The sequence below is a fragment of the Polypterus senegalus genome, chromosome 7 (assembly GCF_016835505.1).
Source record: "Polypterus senegalus isolate Bchr_013 chromosome 7, ASM1683550v1, whole genome shotgun sequence".
In the NCBI taxonomy this organism is placed as follows: Eukaryota; Metazoa; Chordata; class Cladistia; order Polypteriformes; family Polypteridae; genus Polypterus; species Polypterus senegalus.
In genome coordinates this window covers 6,653,052-6,668,971 of record NC_053160.1, presented here as the reverse complement: position 1 = coordinate 6,668,971, position 15,920 = coordinate 6,653,052, and the positions used below count along the sequence as shown (strand labels likewise).

Here is a 15,920-nt window from a genome sequence, read left to right as displayed (position 1 = left end):
CTTGGGTAAATCTCTATAAGCTTTGTATACCTGGATATGGGCAGTTTATCCATTTCTTCCTGGCGGAACCTCTAAATCTCTGTTAAACAGGATCAGAAGCTTCTGTAAACTGCCATCTTCAGGTCAGTCCACACATACGGATTTTTTTGCCTGACCACTCAAAGACAGTCAGAGACAGCTCCCAATGCCACTCCAATGTCGTCTTGGTTGTATGCTTCGGGTCTTCGTTGTGCATTGTTGTCGCGTGCATTTTGGAGCAGATTTTCTTTAATGACTTCTCTGTGCTTGTCTGCATTCATCCTTCCCTCAATTCTGTCCATTCTCCTTTTGGCTGCCTCTGAAAAGCACACTCATAATATGATGCTGCCCCCACCATGTTTCTCAGTAGGGATGGGATTAGGCAGGTGATGAGCAGTCTGGGCTTTGGCTGGACCGCTCAACGACATTTAGAGAGACTTGTCCTGAATTCATTCCAGCGTTGTCTTATCTGGAAACTTAATTTCGTTGTTATCATTGTCTGAGGTGCAGATTTTCTTCAGGGTCCTCTCAGTTTTTGCCTGCATTCATCCTTCCTTCCTTCAATTCTGACCGATCTCCCTGTCCCTGCTACTCCCTGGCACGATACTGCCACCACCATACTTCACCATAGGGATGGTGTTAGTCAGGTGATGAGCACCAGACGTAATAATAGTAATAATTCTTTGCATTTATATAGCCCTTTTCTTACTACTCAAAGCACTCGGCAATTGCAGGTTAAGGGCTTTGCTCAAGGGCCAAACAGAGCAGAGTCCCTTTTGGCATTTACGGGATTCGAACCGGCAACCTTCCAATTGCCAGTGCAGATCCCTAGCCTCAGAGCCACCACTCCGCCACTCCACGTAGTACTTGGAGGTTTGTCCAAAGAGTTCAGTTTTTGTGTTGGCAAACTCCAAGCTTGATGTCATATGCCTTTTACTCAGGAGTGTCTTCCATCTCGACACAGAAATGCCTGATTGATGGAGCACTGTCATCCTTTTGACAGATTCTCCCATCTCCGCTGAGGACTTCTGAAGCTCTGTTTGAAGTGACCATTGGGTTCTTGGACACCTTTCTGTCCAAGATCCTTCTTGCTCAGTTTGGTTGGATGGCCAACTGTTTTATCTTAGTAGAGTAATATATATATATTGCTCTACTTTCCCCCTTTTGTATTATTAATATGTCGCCTTAGAATGGCTAATCTCATAGACTTACCACTGTTTATAAGGTATTATTGTATATAACTTATCCCCACCTTCCCTTCTATATCTATAACCTCAGACAATTAGATGTAGTAAAAAGACAAGCAGGAGTTAAGTTACACATAAAATAATGTACAGTGATCCCTCGCTGTATCACACTTCAACTTTCGCGGCTTCACTCTATCGCGATTTTTTTCTCATACATGCTTACGTCACTACGCCTGCGCTTTCTGAGAACTTTTATCTAAGCCCTACGATGGCTCCTAAACGTGCTGCTTTTTCTAAGCCTTCTGACAATAAAACTAAGCGCCGGAGGAAGATGCTTACTATCCAGGAGAAGGTGAAACTCTTGGATATGATTAAAGATGGCAATACCCTACAAAAGCCTCCTCACGCATATGAAAAGACAGTGCCAGCAACTGCCTATCAAGATGTTCTTCAGCCGCGCACCCAGACACCCACTGCCTACTCCTAGTACTTCTTCACTGAAGACAACAACGCACCTGCTGAAGATACTGCACCACCTCTGAAGACTCTCCTACTGAGGTCGTGCCTTCATAGGTTAGTGGTTGTGTGCAATTAAATGTACAGTACAATAATCTACTATATAAAAGCGTTCAGGATTGTCCTTCTGTCCCGTGAGTGCAAAGCGTAGCGGTATTCCGCTTATTACAGACTTACTACTTGCGGCTTGAGGTACGAAGCGACGCGATGTGAGCAGAGTTCTGGTGCTTTAATCGTTCCCTTGCTTTTGTGTGCGATGCGCTGGAAAAATAGACAAAATGATGTCTCTGGAAATAATTCATGTTGATGGAGTACAAATGCCTCACCGCATAGTAAATATCAGGGGAGATGGTGCTTGCTTATTCTCATCTATAGCTTATTTAGTGCATGAAACTCCGTCTTTAGCGGTACAGATTCGGGCTGACATTGTACGACTTTGGACAGGCACTTGGGATAAAAAAAAAAAAAAAAAAGATGTTATGAATGGGCACTTTGATGTTCTCACTCCCTACACTTACATGCCTGATGTACACATGGAGCGCACAAAAATTGAAGATAAAAGTCGGTCGTCTTAAAAGGCGAGTGCGCCTAGTAATATGATATTTGTAACGTCTAATATGTCTTATTTTCTCTTATTTTGTCTAATATATTGAGTAATACGAGTGTAATGGTGACTAAAGGGTGTTGTTTCATGTCTAGAGGGCTCTAATAATGTTAAAAAACGTATTTAGAAGGTCGTAAACAGGTTTTCTATACTCTAACTGCGAAAATATTCGATTTATAAATAAAGAATCCTAGTTCGCAAAAATTCATTTATTACGGTAGAGTCTGGAACGGATTAACCGTGATAAACGAGGGTTCACTGTATTACTGATAATATTCATAAATAATAACACAATGCAAAGTGTATTTGAATATTGGCAACCATACAACCTGAATTAATGGTGATGTGTAGCTCAGGTGGCACACAGACTTGCAGTGACTTAAAATGTCTCTAGTTAAGGCATCATTGGTGCTCAGCTTTCAGCCACATGTCTGTTCAATATGGCTGCTGAGCTGTGCTCTTTATTGTGTTGTCTTCATCACACAGGTTAGCAAGAGATGCTTCTTTTTTAGATGTTTAGTAAGAGAGAGAGAGTGAGATAAAGCAAGCAAATTTATGGGTTTTCTGGCCAACCCCTACAGCCAATAGGACATCATGGGCCAATTCCAAACAGCCATACCTCAGACCAATGGAGGAAATAGAACATCTTAACACCTGCCCCCAAACCATATGTTAACGTAACCTGGCTTCCTTGCGGGTGTTGAAAGACTTTAGCAGAGAAATACTCATCCTCCCCCAACTCTGTCATAAAATGCAAAGAGACTCGGTCGTAAGGGGGGGGCTAAACACTAAATTCCATTGATTTGCCTATATTACAAATAAAGACGTACAAAATATTTATCAAGTTATATGCAAAATCTTACATCACAACACCAACTATACAAAAAGTCCTGGTGGTTCCAAACTTTATCCATTTCACAGTTATTGAGGCCACTGTGCTCCTGGGGACACTCAAAGCCTAAGAAATGGTGTCTTCCCCCATTGCCCTGATTTCTACCTCATCACAGTTTGGCTGTGGAGGACTACAGTTCTTTGGACTTCATGGTTTGGTTTTTTGTCCGGACATGCCGTGTGAATTGTGGGGCCTTCTAAACACAGGGACACGTGTGTCTTTCTAAATGATGTCTAATCCATTCAGTTTGTCACAGATGGACTCTTGATTAATCTAAAGGAGAATTAAAGCAAACAAGGAGGCACCTGAGCACAATGTGGAGTACCACAGTAAAGGGTCTGAGTACTTCTGGAAATGACAGATTTAAGTTTTTAATTTTTAATATATTTACAAATCTTTCTGAAGACATGTTTTCACTTTGCCATTATGGTATATAATGTAAACACCAGGTAACGCCTTAGCCGCAAACATGCTTTGGAGTACCATGAATGTATGGAACTAAGATTGGCACCCTCCACGTCCTCAGGTAAAACTGAAAAAGCCAGAGGACACTCGAGTCAGACATCACTTGTATACGCGTTTGCTGGAGGTACTGCCTACGACAAAAAGAGCAAGCAGTGGATGGAGTGAACCAACACCATTACAATCCATATAGCTAACGTGTCGGTGGACAGAGATTGTTAACATTAACAGAAAGTGTAATTGGCTTACAAAACATATTTACTATTTATTCCTTTTCTAAGATATGTTCAGTGCAGTTCAACTTTTGACAAGTACCTCTTGGATATTTGACTAAGTCTAAATGCCTCTGTGGATGGTTGAAAATATGTTGTCAAAATTATAGTTTAAGTTGTTTGCAAAATGTATTCAATAAAAAGGTTTTATATTTTGACTGCATCTGTCATGCAATGTGATTCCTTCTCTTCATTAGTGCCACCCCCTTTATGGGGCCATGCAAACCTGTATTAATACTTGTGTGCACATTAAAATGTGTTTTTGTACAATTCTCATGACAGTGGAACAGGTTATTCTTAGCCAGTCTACTGCAGTAATTGCAGTGGAAAATGTGGTTAACTTCCACTCATGCATGGGAAAAAAATGCTGTTGCATACCGTGAAACCGGGATAATTTTGAAAAACACCGTGATATAATATTTTTGTCATACGCCCAGCACTAATACTAAGTTCAGGATTTATCTTGGTTTTCATTTTTTGTTACACAAAATCTGCGATTTTGGGAGGGGTGTGTAGACTTTTTATAGCCACTGTATAACAAAACTGTGCAAAGAAACGCACGTATTTACTGTCCCGATTGTGCGTTGGTCACCGTTTCAAAACAGAAAGGATGTGCATTAAATCTGCATAAGCGCAGCAGTGGACACTCAACAGACTCTTCCTATTGTATTGATGGTGACATTTTGGTATTGACCTGTTTTTTGTTATACAGACGACCCCTGAAATTGTGAAAAACTGGTATGTGGTCAGAAAATGCCCATTTTTATAGTTTTAAACCCTCAAAACACTTTAATTTCATTTCAAACTCAGATTAATACATTACCCTAAAAACAGAATGTAAAGGTAAACCCGTATACTGCACAGTATTGTACTGCTATGTCTCCCGCAGTGCTAGAATGTAAAATACCGATGTTACTCCTATATGTACTGGAATTCATGCAAGCACGTTTTCTTTGGTATGCACGGCCATTTTCTTTGGTATAAATAGGGTAAATACATAATTTAATTTAATAAAAATACAGTCAAATGTACGGGTACTCACCAATAATGAATGATATTGATTGAAGATGATGATTATGAATTAGCTGTGCAGTACGATGAAGGTATGTAATGAAGATAATGACTGCATAGTAAAGCAGAGGATTTACAGCTCCTTGAGTGGCTACTGCGGCATAACTTTTTAGTTCCCGGAGCAAATCCAGTAGTTCAACCTTCTGCTGGACCATCTTAAACTTTTTCTGGCACTTGGGTTCACTGCCAGAACCCTTAGAAGGCGCAGGGTGTTTGGGTGCCATCTTAGGGCTTTAAGAAGAACAAAACGAAAAACACTCAAGACGGCGACATGTGGTAAACTGTTATGATATGGGAAAGCTGGGCTTCATCTGCCAGAAATGCGTCACAGAGCAGCATCCAATCAGCTGCTAGAAGAAATGAATAATGCTCTCGGATTGGCTACTTTCACCATCTCAAGCTGCCTTTTCCTTTATGGTTGCTTGGTGTTCTCTCTACAGTACAGTATTGCCACAAAAAAAGCCATAACAAATTGCGCAGGATATTTGTGGTTTCCGCTAACAGTTATTAGTTAGGTGCTAAGGAAAAATCTGCAAACGACTGAGGCCGTGAGCTCTGAAGCACGACTTCACAAGGGTCTACTGTACATAGCATTTTTTTTCTCCTTGATAAAAATTCTAATTTTTTTGGTTCGCTAAACATAAAACTGAGGAGGTTTTAATTCAAGACCATAACTTTTCCCCCCCTTTTAACCAGCTGCCAACAATGCCAACACTAAGATGCCAAGTGAGCCAACAGATGATCAGCTAATTTGACCACGCTTGTATCTATAGGTCTGTCATGTTGTACTGCCAGAGAATGGGATATGACAGGCCCTGAGGGCGAAAGAAACAGCAGACCAGGAGATCAGAAGATGTGTCAAGGTCAAAACTAGAGAGACGGGTTGGTAGTACCAATACCACAAACTCAAAGAATACATATAGTAAATAAGAAGAACAATGGTCAAAAAAATGGGATTTCAAACCAGAAACTCCCTGCAAAAAGATTTCCAAAAATTGGCAATTTGCTGCCCTCTACTGGTGACAGTCTCAAAATGGCAGGAGCATCACTCTAGCTCAGGGGTGTTGAACTCCAGTCCTGGAGGGCCTCAGAGGCTGCAGATTTTCATTCTAACCATCTTCTTCATTAGTGACCAGTTTCTGCTGCTAAGTAACTTCTTTTGCCTTAATTTTAATTAACTTGACTTAGGCCCCTTAGTTGTCTCTTTTTCCTTAATTAGGAGCCAAGCAATAATGAGACCCAAAATGAGCCGCCACATGACCAGCTCACCTGTGCCCATCACGCAATATGTGGAAATAAAGAAAGGTGAAGGTCTCAGTAAGGTTGATCTCTCAGGTCACCAAAACATTTAGAAAAAACAGAAAATCAACAGTTTTAGAAATGTCTGCTGTGGCAGATCAGAGCAGCAACAAGCCATGGAATTAAATAACAAGTTTAATTAACAGCAAGAATCGGCTTCTCATTAAGAGACTGAGTGAGATTAGTTGGAGTTTGAAGGCCCAATTTGGCTGGTCATCTGTTGGCTCGTCTCATTTCTGTTTGGCTGTCATTTAATGAAGAAAAGAATCAATTCATTGGAGTGAATCCTTAAAAACAGGGCTATTAAATTGAAGGGCATAGAAGTTAATTAGCAGTGAAAACTGATCACTGATTAGGAAAAGGGTTTAGGACGAAAACCTGCAGCCACTGCGGCCCACCAGGCCTGGAGTTCGAAACCTCTGCTCTAGCTCAAGCTGTATTGTTGGAGTGACGAATCCTGCTGGTCAGGCGTCCTTTTGTTCTTGCTGGGTGGAACACACCACCACCACCACCACCCACCACACCTGGTCTCTCCGGAAAATCCTTGGGTACTGTTGGTGTGACTTTGTGTTGCTCATGGAGTCCCGAATGAGGCACATGACCCGCATTGTGAGGGAGCATCAGTTACGGCACAATGGCACATGTGGTGCGTTTCCCCGAGGATGTGGCTGGACCAGGCCAAGGGGACACCCACGTAACACCTGGCAGATAGAGGGTCATTTCCAGAGGGTGGGACTGGACTGCGTGTCTGCCTGGAGGGTTGCCAATTGGGATCCTGAGTTGTTTCGTCGTGTAGTGGGTGCAGCGACGCGCTGTACCAGTGCATGCTCCCCAACTTGACTTGGGTGGAACAGGCAGAGCTGTAGAAGGGGTGGACGTGACACCAGGCTTATCTTGGCAACTACAGAGCACCACACTACACGCAGCTGGTTGACAATTAAGCCTACAAAATCATGAAGCGTGGCATGTTGCTAAAGATTCAACCTAGGACTTCTACCCGCCTACCTTGGTGTAGTCACTCATGAATGAGGTAAAAGGTTTCACCAGGACATAGCAATGATAGAATAGTGGCATCAGGTCATGTGAAATACATCAGTGCTGGCTGACTATTGTTGGACACGGAAACAAGAAACATCAGCTGACGAGTAGAAATAATAAGGAGCAGAAAATCATTTTTAGTTCAATTGAATTAGTGCAATCTGTGAGGCTGCTGGAGGCACGTCTGGTGTTCGGTCAGCCAAGATGGGCACAGGTCACTCCTCCCTTGAGTTCACTACAATGGCTTTGTGTAGTGGCACAAATTAAGTTCAAAATCTTTCATGCTTGCCAACAGAGTAGTCAGCGGATCATCACCTCGATATATGGAGACCCTTGTGAAAACCTAAGGTCCTTCTCAATCACTCACATCTGCTGATGAATGGCATCTGGTGATGTCACCTGTCCTGGAGTGGGAAATCTTCCATTTTTGAACTGTAGACTGCTTAGATTAAGTTTGAACTCTTTTTCTCAAGTGAACCAGGATGAACTGAATTTACAGGACTCTTTGACAACAGAGATAATTCACATTTTAAATATTTCTCTCGTATACATTCTTCCTGTGTTTGTTTCAAATATTTTAATTATAGATGCCACAGAACTAGAAGCTATTCATTAATACAGGATGAGCCAAAATGAAGTACACCATTTCTTAAGGTCATTGCGTGAAGTAGACGCAGCGGAGTCTCTTATGTAGAGTGATTGAAATAATAAAAGGGAGCCACGTGTGGGAAGATTGCTGCTTTCTTGTGCACAGGGTTTATCAAGGCTGTGAGGTCGCTCCTCGGTTATTAGAACAACTGCCATTAAAAGTTAGACAGTTTTTCGTTGATTAAACCAAAAGATCTGTGCTTTTATGTGTGTTGACCCACATGTTTGTTTTAGTCCTGGTGATGGTGAGTCCATCTGTAGAAGATCCTATGCAGAATACAGTGATCCCCGGACTATCACGGAAGTTACGTTCCAGACCCATCAGCGATAGGTGAAAATCCGCGATATAGAAAGGCCATATAAAGTAACATTTTTTTAAAATAACTTAAGCCTTAAAATAGCCCTCCCACACACTTTAAACATGTAAACTTATTAAAACACACTTTGTAAACACATATGATATGTGGATGTTAGGCTAAGGATGTGAGTAACAGCTCTCTATTATTAAAAAAAATTCTTGGCAGGGAGATGAGGCACGTTCTTCTCGGAAGACAATGTGACATCCGGTGAGGGACACTTTAACGTCACGCAAGACAAGGCAGTGAGACAGATTGACAGCTGCTGTACAGGCTTTTAAATGATCGACGTGCAGAGTGACAAGCAGAACAGGCATCTTGGCAGAAGCAGCGCAAAGCCAGTAGCTGATCCGTCCGCTTCTCCTTAGCGTGCGTTCAGCTCCCCCCCTTCACAATGTGAGTGAGAGAGACGCAAAGTGGCAAGAGACTAGTGCACCTCCGGGGGGGGTTGAGCGAAGCGATCGAGACCAGATCGTCTCAGAGAGACACTTTGACGACACGTGAGACTAGACATTACAACCTTAGGAAGCAAGACCTGTGAGACGGTGACTTTTGCACATCATTCCCAACTTAAAAACAATTTAAAACAAGTTCACGGACATCTAACTTTACAGTTGTTGGAATGCTTTTGGCAGATGCACTTCATGTGCTCCCAGCTCTTAAAACAACGACAAGCAGAACACGCAGCTCGCCAGCAGATGATCCGACCGCTTCTCCTTAGCGTGCATTCAGCCTTCCTCCATTCCCCCACTTCAGAACGCTAGCGGCAGAGACACAAAGTGGCAAAAAAACAGCTGCTGTACAGACTTTTATGTGATTGACACAAAGCGCAGCTGGCCAGTAGCAGCAGCAAGACAACAGCTGAACCGATCACATCTCTTTAGCGTGCGTTTAGACCCCCTCGTTATAAGTCCCGCGAAAAAGAGATTCAACCACGCCCGGGGCAGGAAATAAAGGACAAATATATTGTTTTTACAAAAGGTTTAAAGTAAAAATGAAAATAATGCATTTGTAGCAATTCCCATTAAAATAACAATCTCTTTAAATTGTATATCCGGTAAACCAAACCCGGGGGTGGGAGAGCGGTAAAGTGATAATAATAATAGTAAATCCGCGATACAGCGGGGGGATCACTGTATTGCATTGTGACTGGTATTTGGAGTCACTTGAGACTTTGTCTGGCTTGGATCGCTAAGTGTGTAAGTTTGAAATGGAATCCTGTACACTTTTAGATGCGCGGTTGTGATTTTTCTGGAATCCTGGCCTTTTTTGCTCTGTTTTCTGACCATCCTTTGGATTCCGTATTTGGACCTGAGATGCTTTTGGAATTGCAATGCAGGTTTTTTTTTTAAGGAATGGGTTGCCGCCATTGGGTCATGAGTTCCAATTATATTTAATGGTGGTGAGGGAGGGGTTGCCGCAGAATGATTAGATAGATAGAGAGATACTTTATTAATCCGAAGGGGAAATTCCCATACTCCAGCAGCAGCATACTGATAAAGAACAATATTAAATTAAAGAGTGATAACAATGCAGGTATAACAGACAATAACTTTGTATAATGTTAATGTCCCACAACCCGGGTGGAATTGAAGAGTCACATAGTGTGGGGTCTCCTCAGTCTGTCAGTGGAGCAGGATGGTGACAGCAGTCTGTCACTGAAGCTGCTCCTCTGTCTGGAGATGATCCTGTTCAGTGGATGCAGTGGATTCTCCATGATTGACAGGAGCCTGCTCAGTGCCCGTCGCTATGCCACAGATGTCAAACTGTCCAGCTCCGTGCCTACAACAGATTAAGCAATCGACATTGCTCTGACAGTTGTCGTTGATTACCTCCACCCCTCTGGTGATCCTCCGTGATTTTCCAAAGGAGAGCCACAACAACAACATTTATTTATATAGCACATTTTCATACAAAAAGTAGCTCAAAGTGCTTTACATAATGAATTAAAGACAAAATAAGAAATTAAAATAAGACATTAGTTAACATAGAAAAGGAGTAAGGTCCGATCCATACCATACTGATGACTGACCAGGCAATCAACAAAGAAAAGGGATATAAAGGGGGAAAGTTCGGATACAACAAAAATGTTCCAGAAACTCAACTTTAAGATTATAATGTCATGTTGCATCATTTTCCAACCTGCTTCATCCAGACCAGGATCACGTTGTGGGAGCAGAAACAATCCCCTGACAAGGTGCCAGTTCAGCTCAGCTAAAGATTATAATGATTGAGTATTTAAGTGACACTCTTGTAATTTATCAGCAAAGAGCCACAGTGATCCGCTGTCTCTCATGCTCGGTGGCAGCCAACAGTTTTAGTTTGAGACTTCAGCCCAGATTTTAAATCTCTCTGTGGTACTTATTTAAAACAAGTTCATGTTCCAAAAAAAAAAAAAAAAATGTAAACTTGGTTCGGAACGGTGGCACAGTTGTAGTGCTGCTGCCTCGCAGTTAGGAAGCCCAGGTTCACTTCCCGGGTCCTCCCTGCGTGGGTTTCCTCCCACAGTCCAAAGACATGCAGGTTAGGTGCATTGGTGACCCGAAATTGTCCTTAGTGTGTGTGTGGGTGTGTCCTGCGGTGGGCTGCCGCCCTTTCCAGGATTTGTTCCTGCCTTGTGCCCTGTGTGGGCTGGGATTGGCTCTGACCCTGTGTTAGGATATAGCGGGTTGGAAAATTAGATGAATGGATGGATGGAAATTTAAACTTCAGTTAGCCACAGACCCTCTACATTCGACAACAGCAGCAGCAGAAAGAATCTTTTTATCACTTGAGATGGAATCTGCTGTCCATGACAGCCACATAATATTGTAAAATCGTATTAAACATATTTTAGACTGCGTTCACATTACCAGGCTGAAGTGAATCCAATCCGATTTTTTTTTTTACCTTAATGTGACACAAGTCTGATGTTTTTAGGGCTTTGTGGACACAGAAACCTGATCTTTTCAAATCAGATTCGAGTCGCTTTCCTGTGTGGTTCAAGTTCAGCCACGTATCCGATTCATGGTTATGTGACATTAATGAGAACAGTCAAATTGAAATCTTTTTATTTTTGCTTGTACGCATGCGCTGAGCACTGTTGTCATCTGCCACAACCAGCTTATTGGTAAAACAACAATGGAGTAGAGGTCCAGTCCCACCATTGCTGGCTTCTTCCTCACCATGGCCTAATCATCCCCTGTCTCTGATTGGCTAGCTCTCTCACCACTTGACCACCTAACAGCTCATGTATGGTGTGAACATACTGGCACAAAAATGGCTGCCGCCGTATCATTCTGGTGGATGCTGCACATTAGTGGTGGATGAAGTGGCTCCCCACTCACTGAAGTTCTTTGAGTAGTGAGAAGAGCGCTATATAAATGTAAAGAATTATTATTCTTATTATTTGATGAAGTGACTAGAAAATTAAAAAATGCTCCAACTTTCAAACCAGCTAACAAAGTTTCTGAAAGCACTTTAATTTTATGTCATGCTGGCATTTTCTTTCTTATTTTAAGTTGTTTCAGTTCATTCAAGTTCAAGGAATGCCAGCCTAGGCCAAAATAATGTAATACTGAATTAAAACTAAGACTCAACAACGAGAGCCCCATTTGAAGTGTGGATTAGTTTGGCTTGAATGAAACGTCTCAGGAGAATGTGTGTGTCAAGTGCGTGAGGCGGCGGTGAGACATTCCGGTGTGTTTTAATCACTTTGAATTTCCGAGTTTATTCCCGGCCAGGCTTAGTAAAGTGCTGTCAAGTGATTACAAGTAGCTTTAGTGCAGCCGCTCCGCCAACCCCACTGACACCTTCTTCACCCTTTCTGCCATCAGTAATAGAGGGTCTGTGTTTGCCGGTTCATCTTAGGACATCTTGGTGGTCTGAGTTGCTTCCTGCAGAATGGAGTGCCCCCCTGTGGCAGAATCTTCTCTCCTCTTTTTTTTTTTTTTTAAGCCAGTTCTCCTTTGTCCGTGAAAAGACGCAAAAGGAAATGTACGGCATAAAACCCTAACAAAGAAAATGGCATGTAGTGCAAAATTTAATGGGGTCCACACTTAATCTGCCAGTTTAAAACTGCTATTAGCCTTTCATAGGTTATGATCTCATTTCACTAGAGTGGCACATATCAATGGCATTATACAGTAGCTACTGTAGATAGAACTTTATATGTCCAAAGGGGAAATTTAGCTTATCCAGAAGCTGAAGAAATATAGAAATATTATAACAAACATCAACTACAGCAAACCCCCCCAGAAGTGCAAACACACACAAGAATTACAAAAAAACTTATCATTACAAGGTAGAAGCCAGCCCTGTTGGAGGCAAAAACCCACTGTAGGAGACACAGAGTGCCACTCATGCCAGGCCAGTTAGAGGAGTTTATTTATGCTACCATTAAAATCAATAAACGTTTATTCCTGTGGATTTAGAAAGTCTGTGGTGGGCTGGCGCCCTACCCGGGGTTTGTTTCCTGCCTTGCGCCCTGTGTTGGCTGCGATTGGCTCCAGCACACCCCCGTGACCCTGTAGTTAGGATATAGCGGGTTGGATAATGGATGGATTGATGGAATTAGAAAGTATTCAGCACCCTTCACTTCCTGCTCACCTTATTGTGTTACAGATTTAAATTTAAATGTATTCATTTGCCATTTTGACCATCAATTTACACTCAATCACCCATAATAACTAAGTGGAAAATCACAGGCTGGTGTTTGTCCCACCTGTTACTATTCTGTACCTGTTATCCAGAATCCCTGATGTGGGGCAACTTTTCCCACCTGTTACTATGTCATAGCTGTTACCCAGAATTCCTGTTGAGGGGCATCTTATAAATTTAATTTTGATGCAAACTATATATCACTTGATAACCAAAAAACAAAGAGTGTAATTAGACCAGATCCTCCACTAGAGATGACTGTAATATAAACTTATTTTAAATTAAAACATAACACCAGTTCAGAAACATATTTGCAGTTTAAAATGCTGCTTACTAAACATTTATTCTCTTGAAAATAAAGCTGCTTTGGTAAATGATATTTTATTAAATACAAAATCTGATCCATGTCTTCTCACTGAAACCTGGCTTAGTAAATCTGACACGATTCCCTTAGTCGAGGCAGCACCGAATGGTTAAACATTTCTTCATCAATTAAGAAACGTAGGGGCGGCATGGTGGCGCAGTGGTAGCGCAGTGGTAGCGCTGCTGCCTCACAGTTAGGAGACCTGGGTTATCTTCCTGGGTCCTCCCTACGTGGCGTTTGCATGTTCTCTCACCTGCCAAGAATGCTGTTGCTCCTCCATAGTGAAAGCCACAATACACTTTTATGTGCTTTGCAATGGTGCTCAAAGTGAGAGGTGCACTGCTATGTGAAGCTGATATAAACTTTCAAATAAAGATGGAAGGAGTAAACTGAATGTGGCTGTTAACATTTTGAAATTTGCTAACATAATAGGATGACATGCTGTCTGTTTAAAGTGATTTCTGATGGCACCTATGGTAGTGAACTCAATGTAGCGTGAAGAGAAGTGCTTATAAAATAAGGACAGAATTGTGACTATGCTTACCAAAAAGGTGTTGCAGTGCCTTTCTCAAGACTTTCTGAAGGCTCTATAAATTCAGTAATGACTGGCAGCCTGACTCGAGCACTTTCTGACCGCATCCACAGTGAGAGATGATCTACGGCGTGACCTGAAGATGAAAAGCAGTGCTTATCATGTACGGAGTAACTGAGTAGACAGCGAAAATGCAAAGGCACAAGATACAAACTAACAGACTGTTGTGATGTGAGATTTTGCATTTAACTTGATAAATATTTTATACATCTTTATTTGTAATTTAGGCAAAGCAGTGTAATTTAGTGTTACTTTGGTGAGAGGCATTGGTGTTTGCCCCCCCGTTTATGACTAAGTTTCTTTGTAATTTTACGACAGGATTTGGGGGATGTGTCTTAAACCAGTTTGAGTATTTCTCACATCCCCCACACAAAGCCAGGTTAGTTTAAGATATGAATTTGAGATCAACCCTTGGGGGGTTGCAGGTGTTAAGATGTTCTACTTCCTCCCATTGGTCTGAGATGTGGCTGTTTGGAATTGGCTTGTCTCAGAGGCCTTTAAGTACCATGATGTCCTATTGGCTGTAAGGGTTGGACAGAAAACCTATTAATTTGCTTGCTCAACCACGTTCTCTCTCTCTAACCAACATATGATGAACACACATCTCTCTTGCTAACCTGTGATGATGTAGAAGTGTTTTTCTCTTGTTAACAACTGATGAAGACCATCACACCATGAACTGATGAAGACAACACAATGAAGAGCACAGCTTCAGCCATTTTGAACAGACATGTGGCTAAAAGCTGAGCACCAATGATGCCTTAACTAGAGACATTAAGTAACTACAAGTCTGTATGCCACCTGAATTACACATCACCATTTTATCGGGTTGTATGGTTACCAATATTCAAATGTACATTTTGTTATTATTTATGAATATTATCAGTAATACATTATTTTATGTGTAACTTAACTCCTGCTTGTCTTTTTACTACATCTAATTGCCTGAGGTTATAGATATAGAGGGGAAGGTGGGGATAAGTTATTATATACAATAATACCTTATAAACAGTGATAACAGTGAGATTAGGCATTCTAAGGCTATATATTAATAATACAATAGGGCAGGGGTCCTCAATCACGGTCCTGGAGAGCCGCAGTGGCTGCAGGTTTTTGCTCCAACCCAGTTGCTTAATAAAAGCACTTATTGCTAAAGTAACACTTCTGCTTCACTTTAGTGATTTTGAGCCCTTATTGCTTAATTTTGTCTTAAACAGCTATTTTAACTGCTCCTTATTATCAATAACATGCAAATGACGAGAGAGAGCAGCATTTCTCCATTTAGCTTATTTACATTTACACCTGTGTGTATTTATCTGCACTATTGGGTTTAATTAAATACTTGGAAGAAAAATGAAGAGAAAAAAGTGAAGGACTGAGAATTACTCGTCCATTTTAGCCTTCAAATCATTTGCATGATAGAAAGGGAAAGAAAATCTAGGATATGAGAATGAGCTGACATAGCAGAGTTAATTTAATTTCATCGCTTGTTAGTGCTTTATTGGCAAGGATTGCTTTCTAATTAAGCAACCAGGTCAGAACAAAAACCTGCAGCCACTGCGGCTCTCCAGGACTGGGATTGAGGACCCCTGCAATAGGGGAAAGTAGAGCAATTTATGTATTACTCTACCAAGATAAAACACAGACTGAGTGATGTTATTTGTAGTTGCACCGACTGTGAAAGGTGCTATATAACTTGATGATGACTTAAAGTACTTTTCAGCCATATTGTCAATGATTCAGTAGATAACTTTATGTGAATGTGCTCACTTCTATTGTTGGGCCTTTGGGTCAGACATTAACCAGTCAGGAGGTCACATTTAATGATTTTGTGTTCTTTTCATTTTTTACAGGATGCCTTTGAAGATGCATTTGAGAGCATCCCAGTGTAAGTAGCCTTGGCTAAGCCACCTAATGAGTTTTTTCTGAATTTCATTATGGGGTAAGCAAGCAAATGTATAAA

General features: G+C 41.5%; 1 protein-coding gene across 1 annotated transcript in view; it reads left to right on the top strand.

The window, feature by feature from the left end:
• LOC120532305 (tetratricopeptide repeat protein 39B) overlaps positions 1-15,920 on the top strand; it is a 161,809-nt gene that overhangs the window by 77,355 nt on the left and 68,534 nt on the right. Inside the window, exon 2 of the mRNA XM_039758197.1 lies at positions 15,811-15,845. Within this exon, the coding sequence (XP_039614131.1) occupies positions 15,811-15,845 (35 nt within the window). The remainder of the gene's footprint in view (positions 1-15,810; positions 15,846-15,920) is intronic.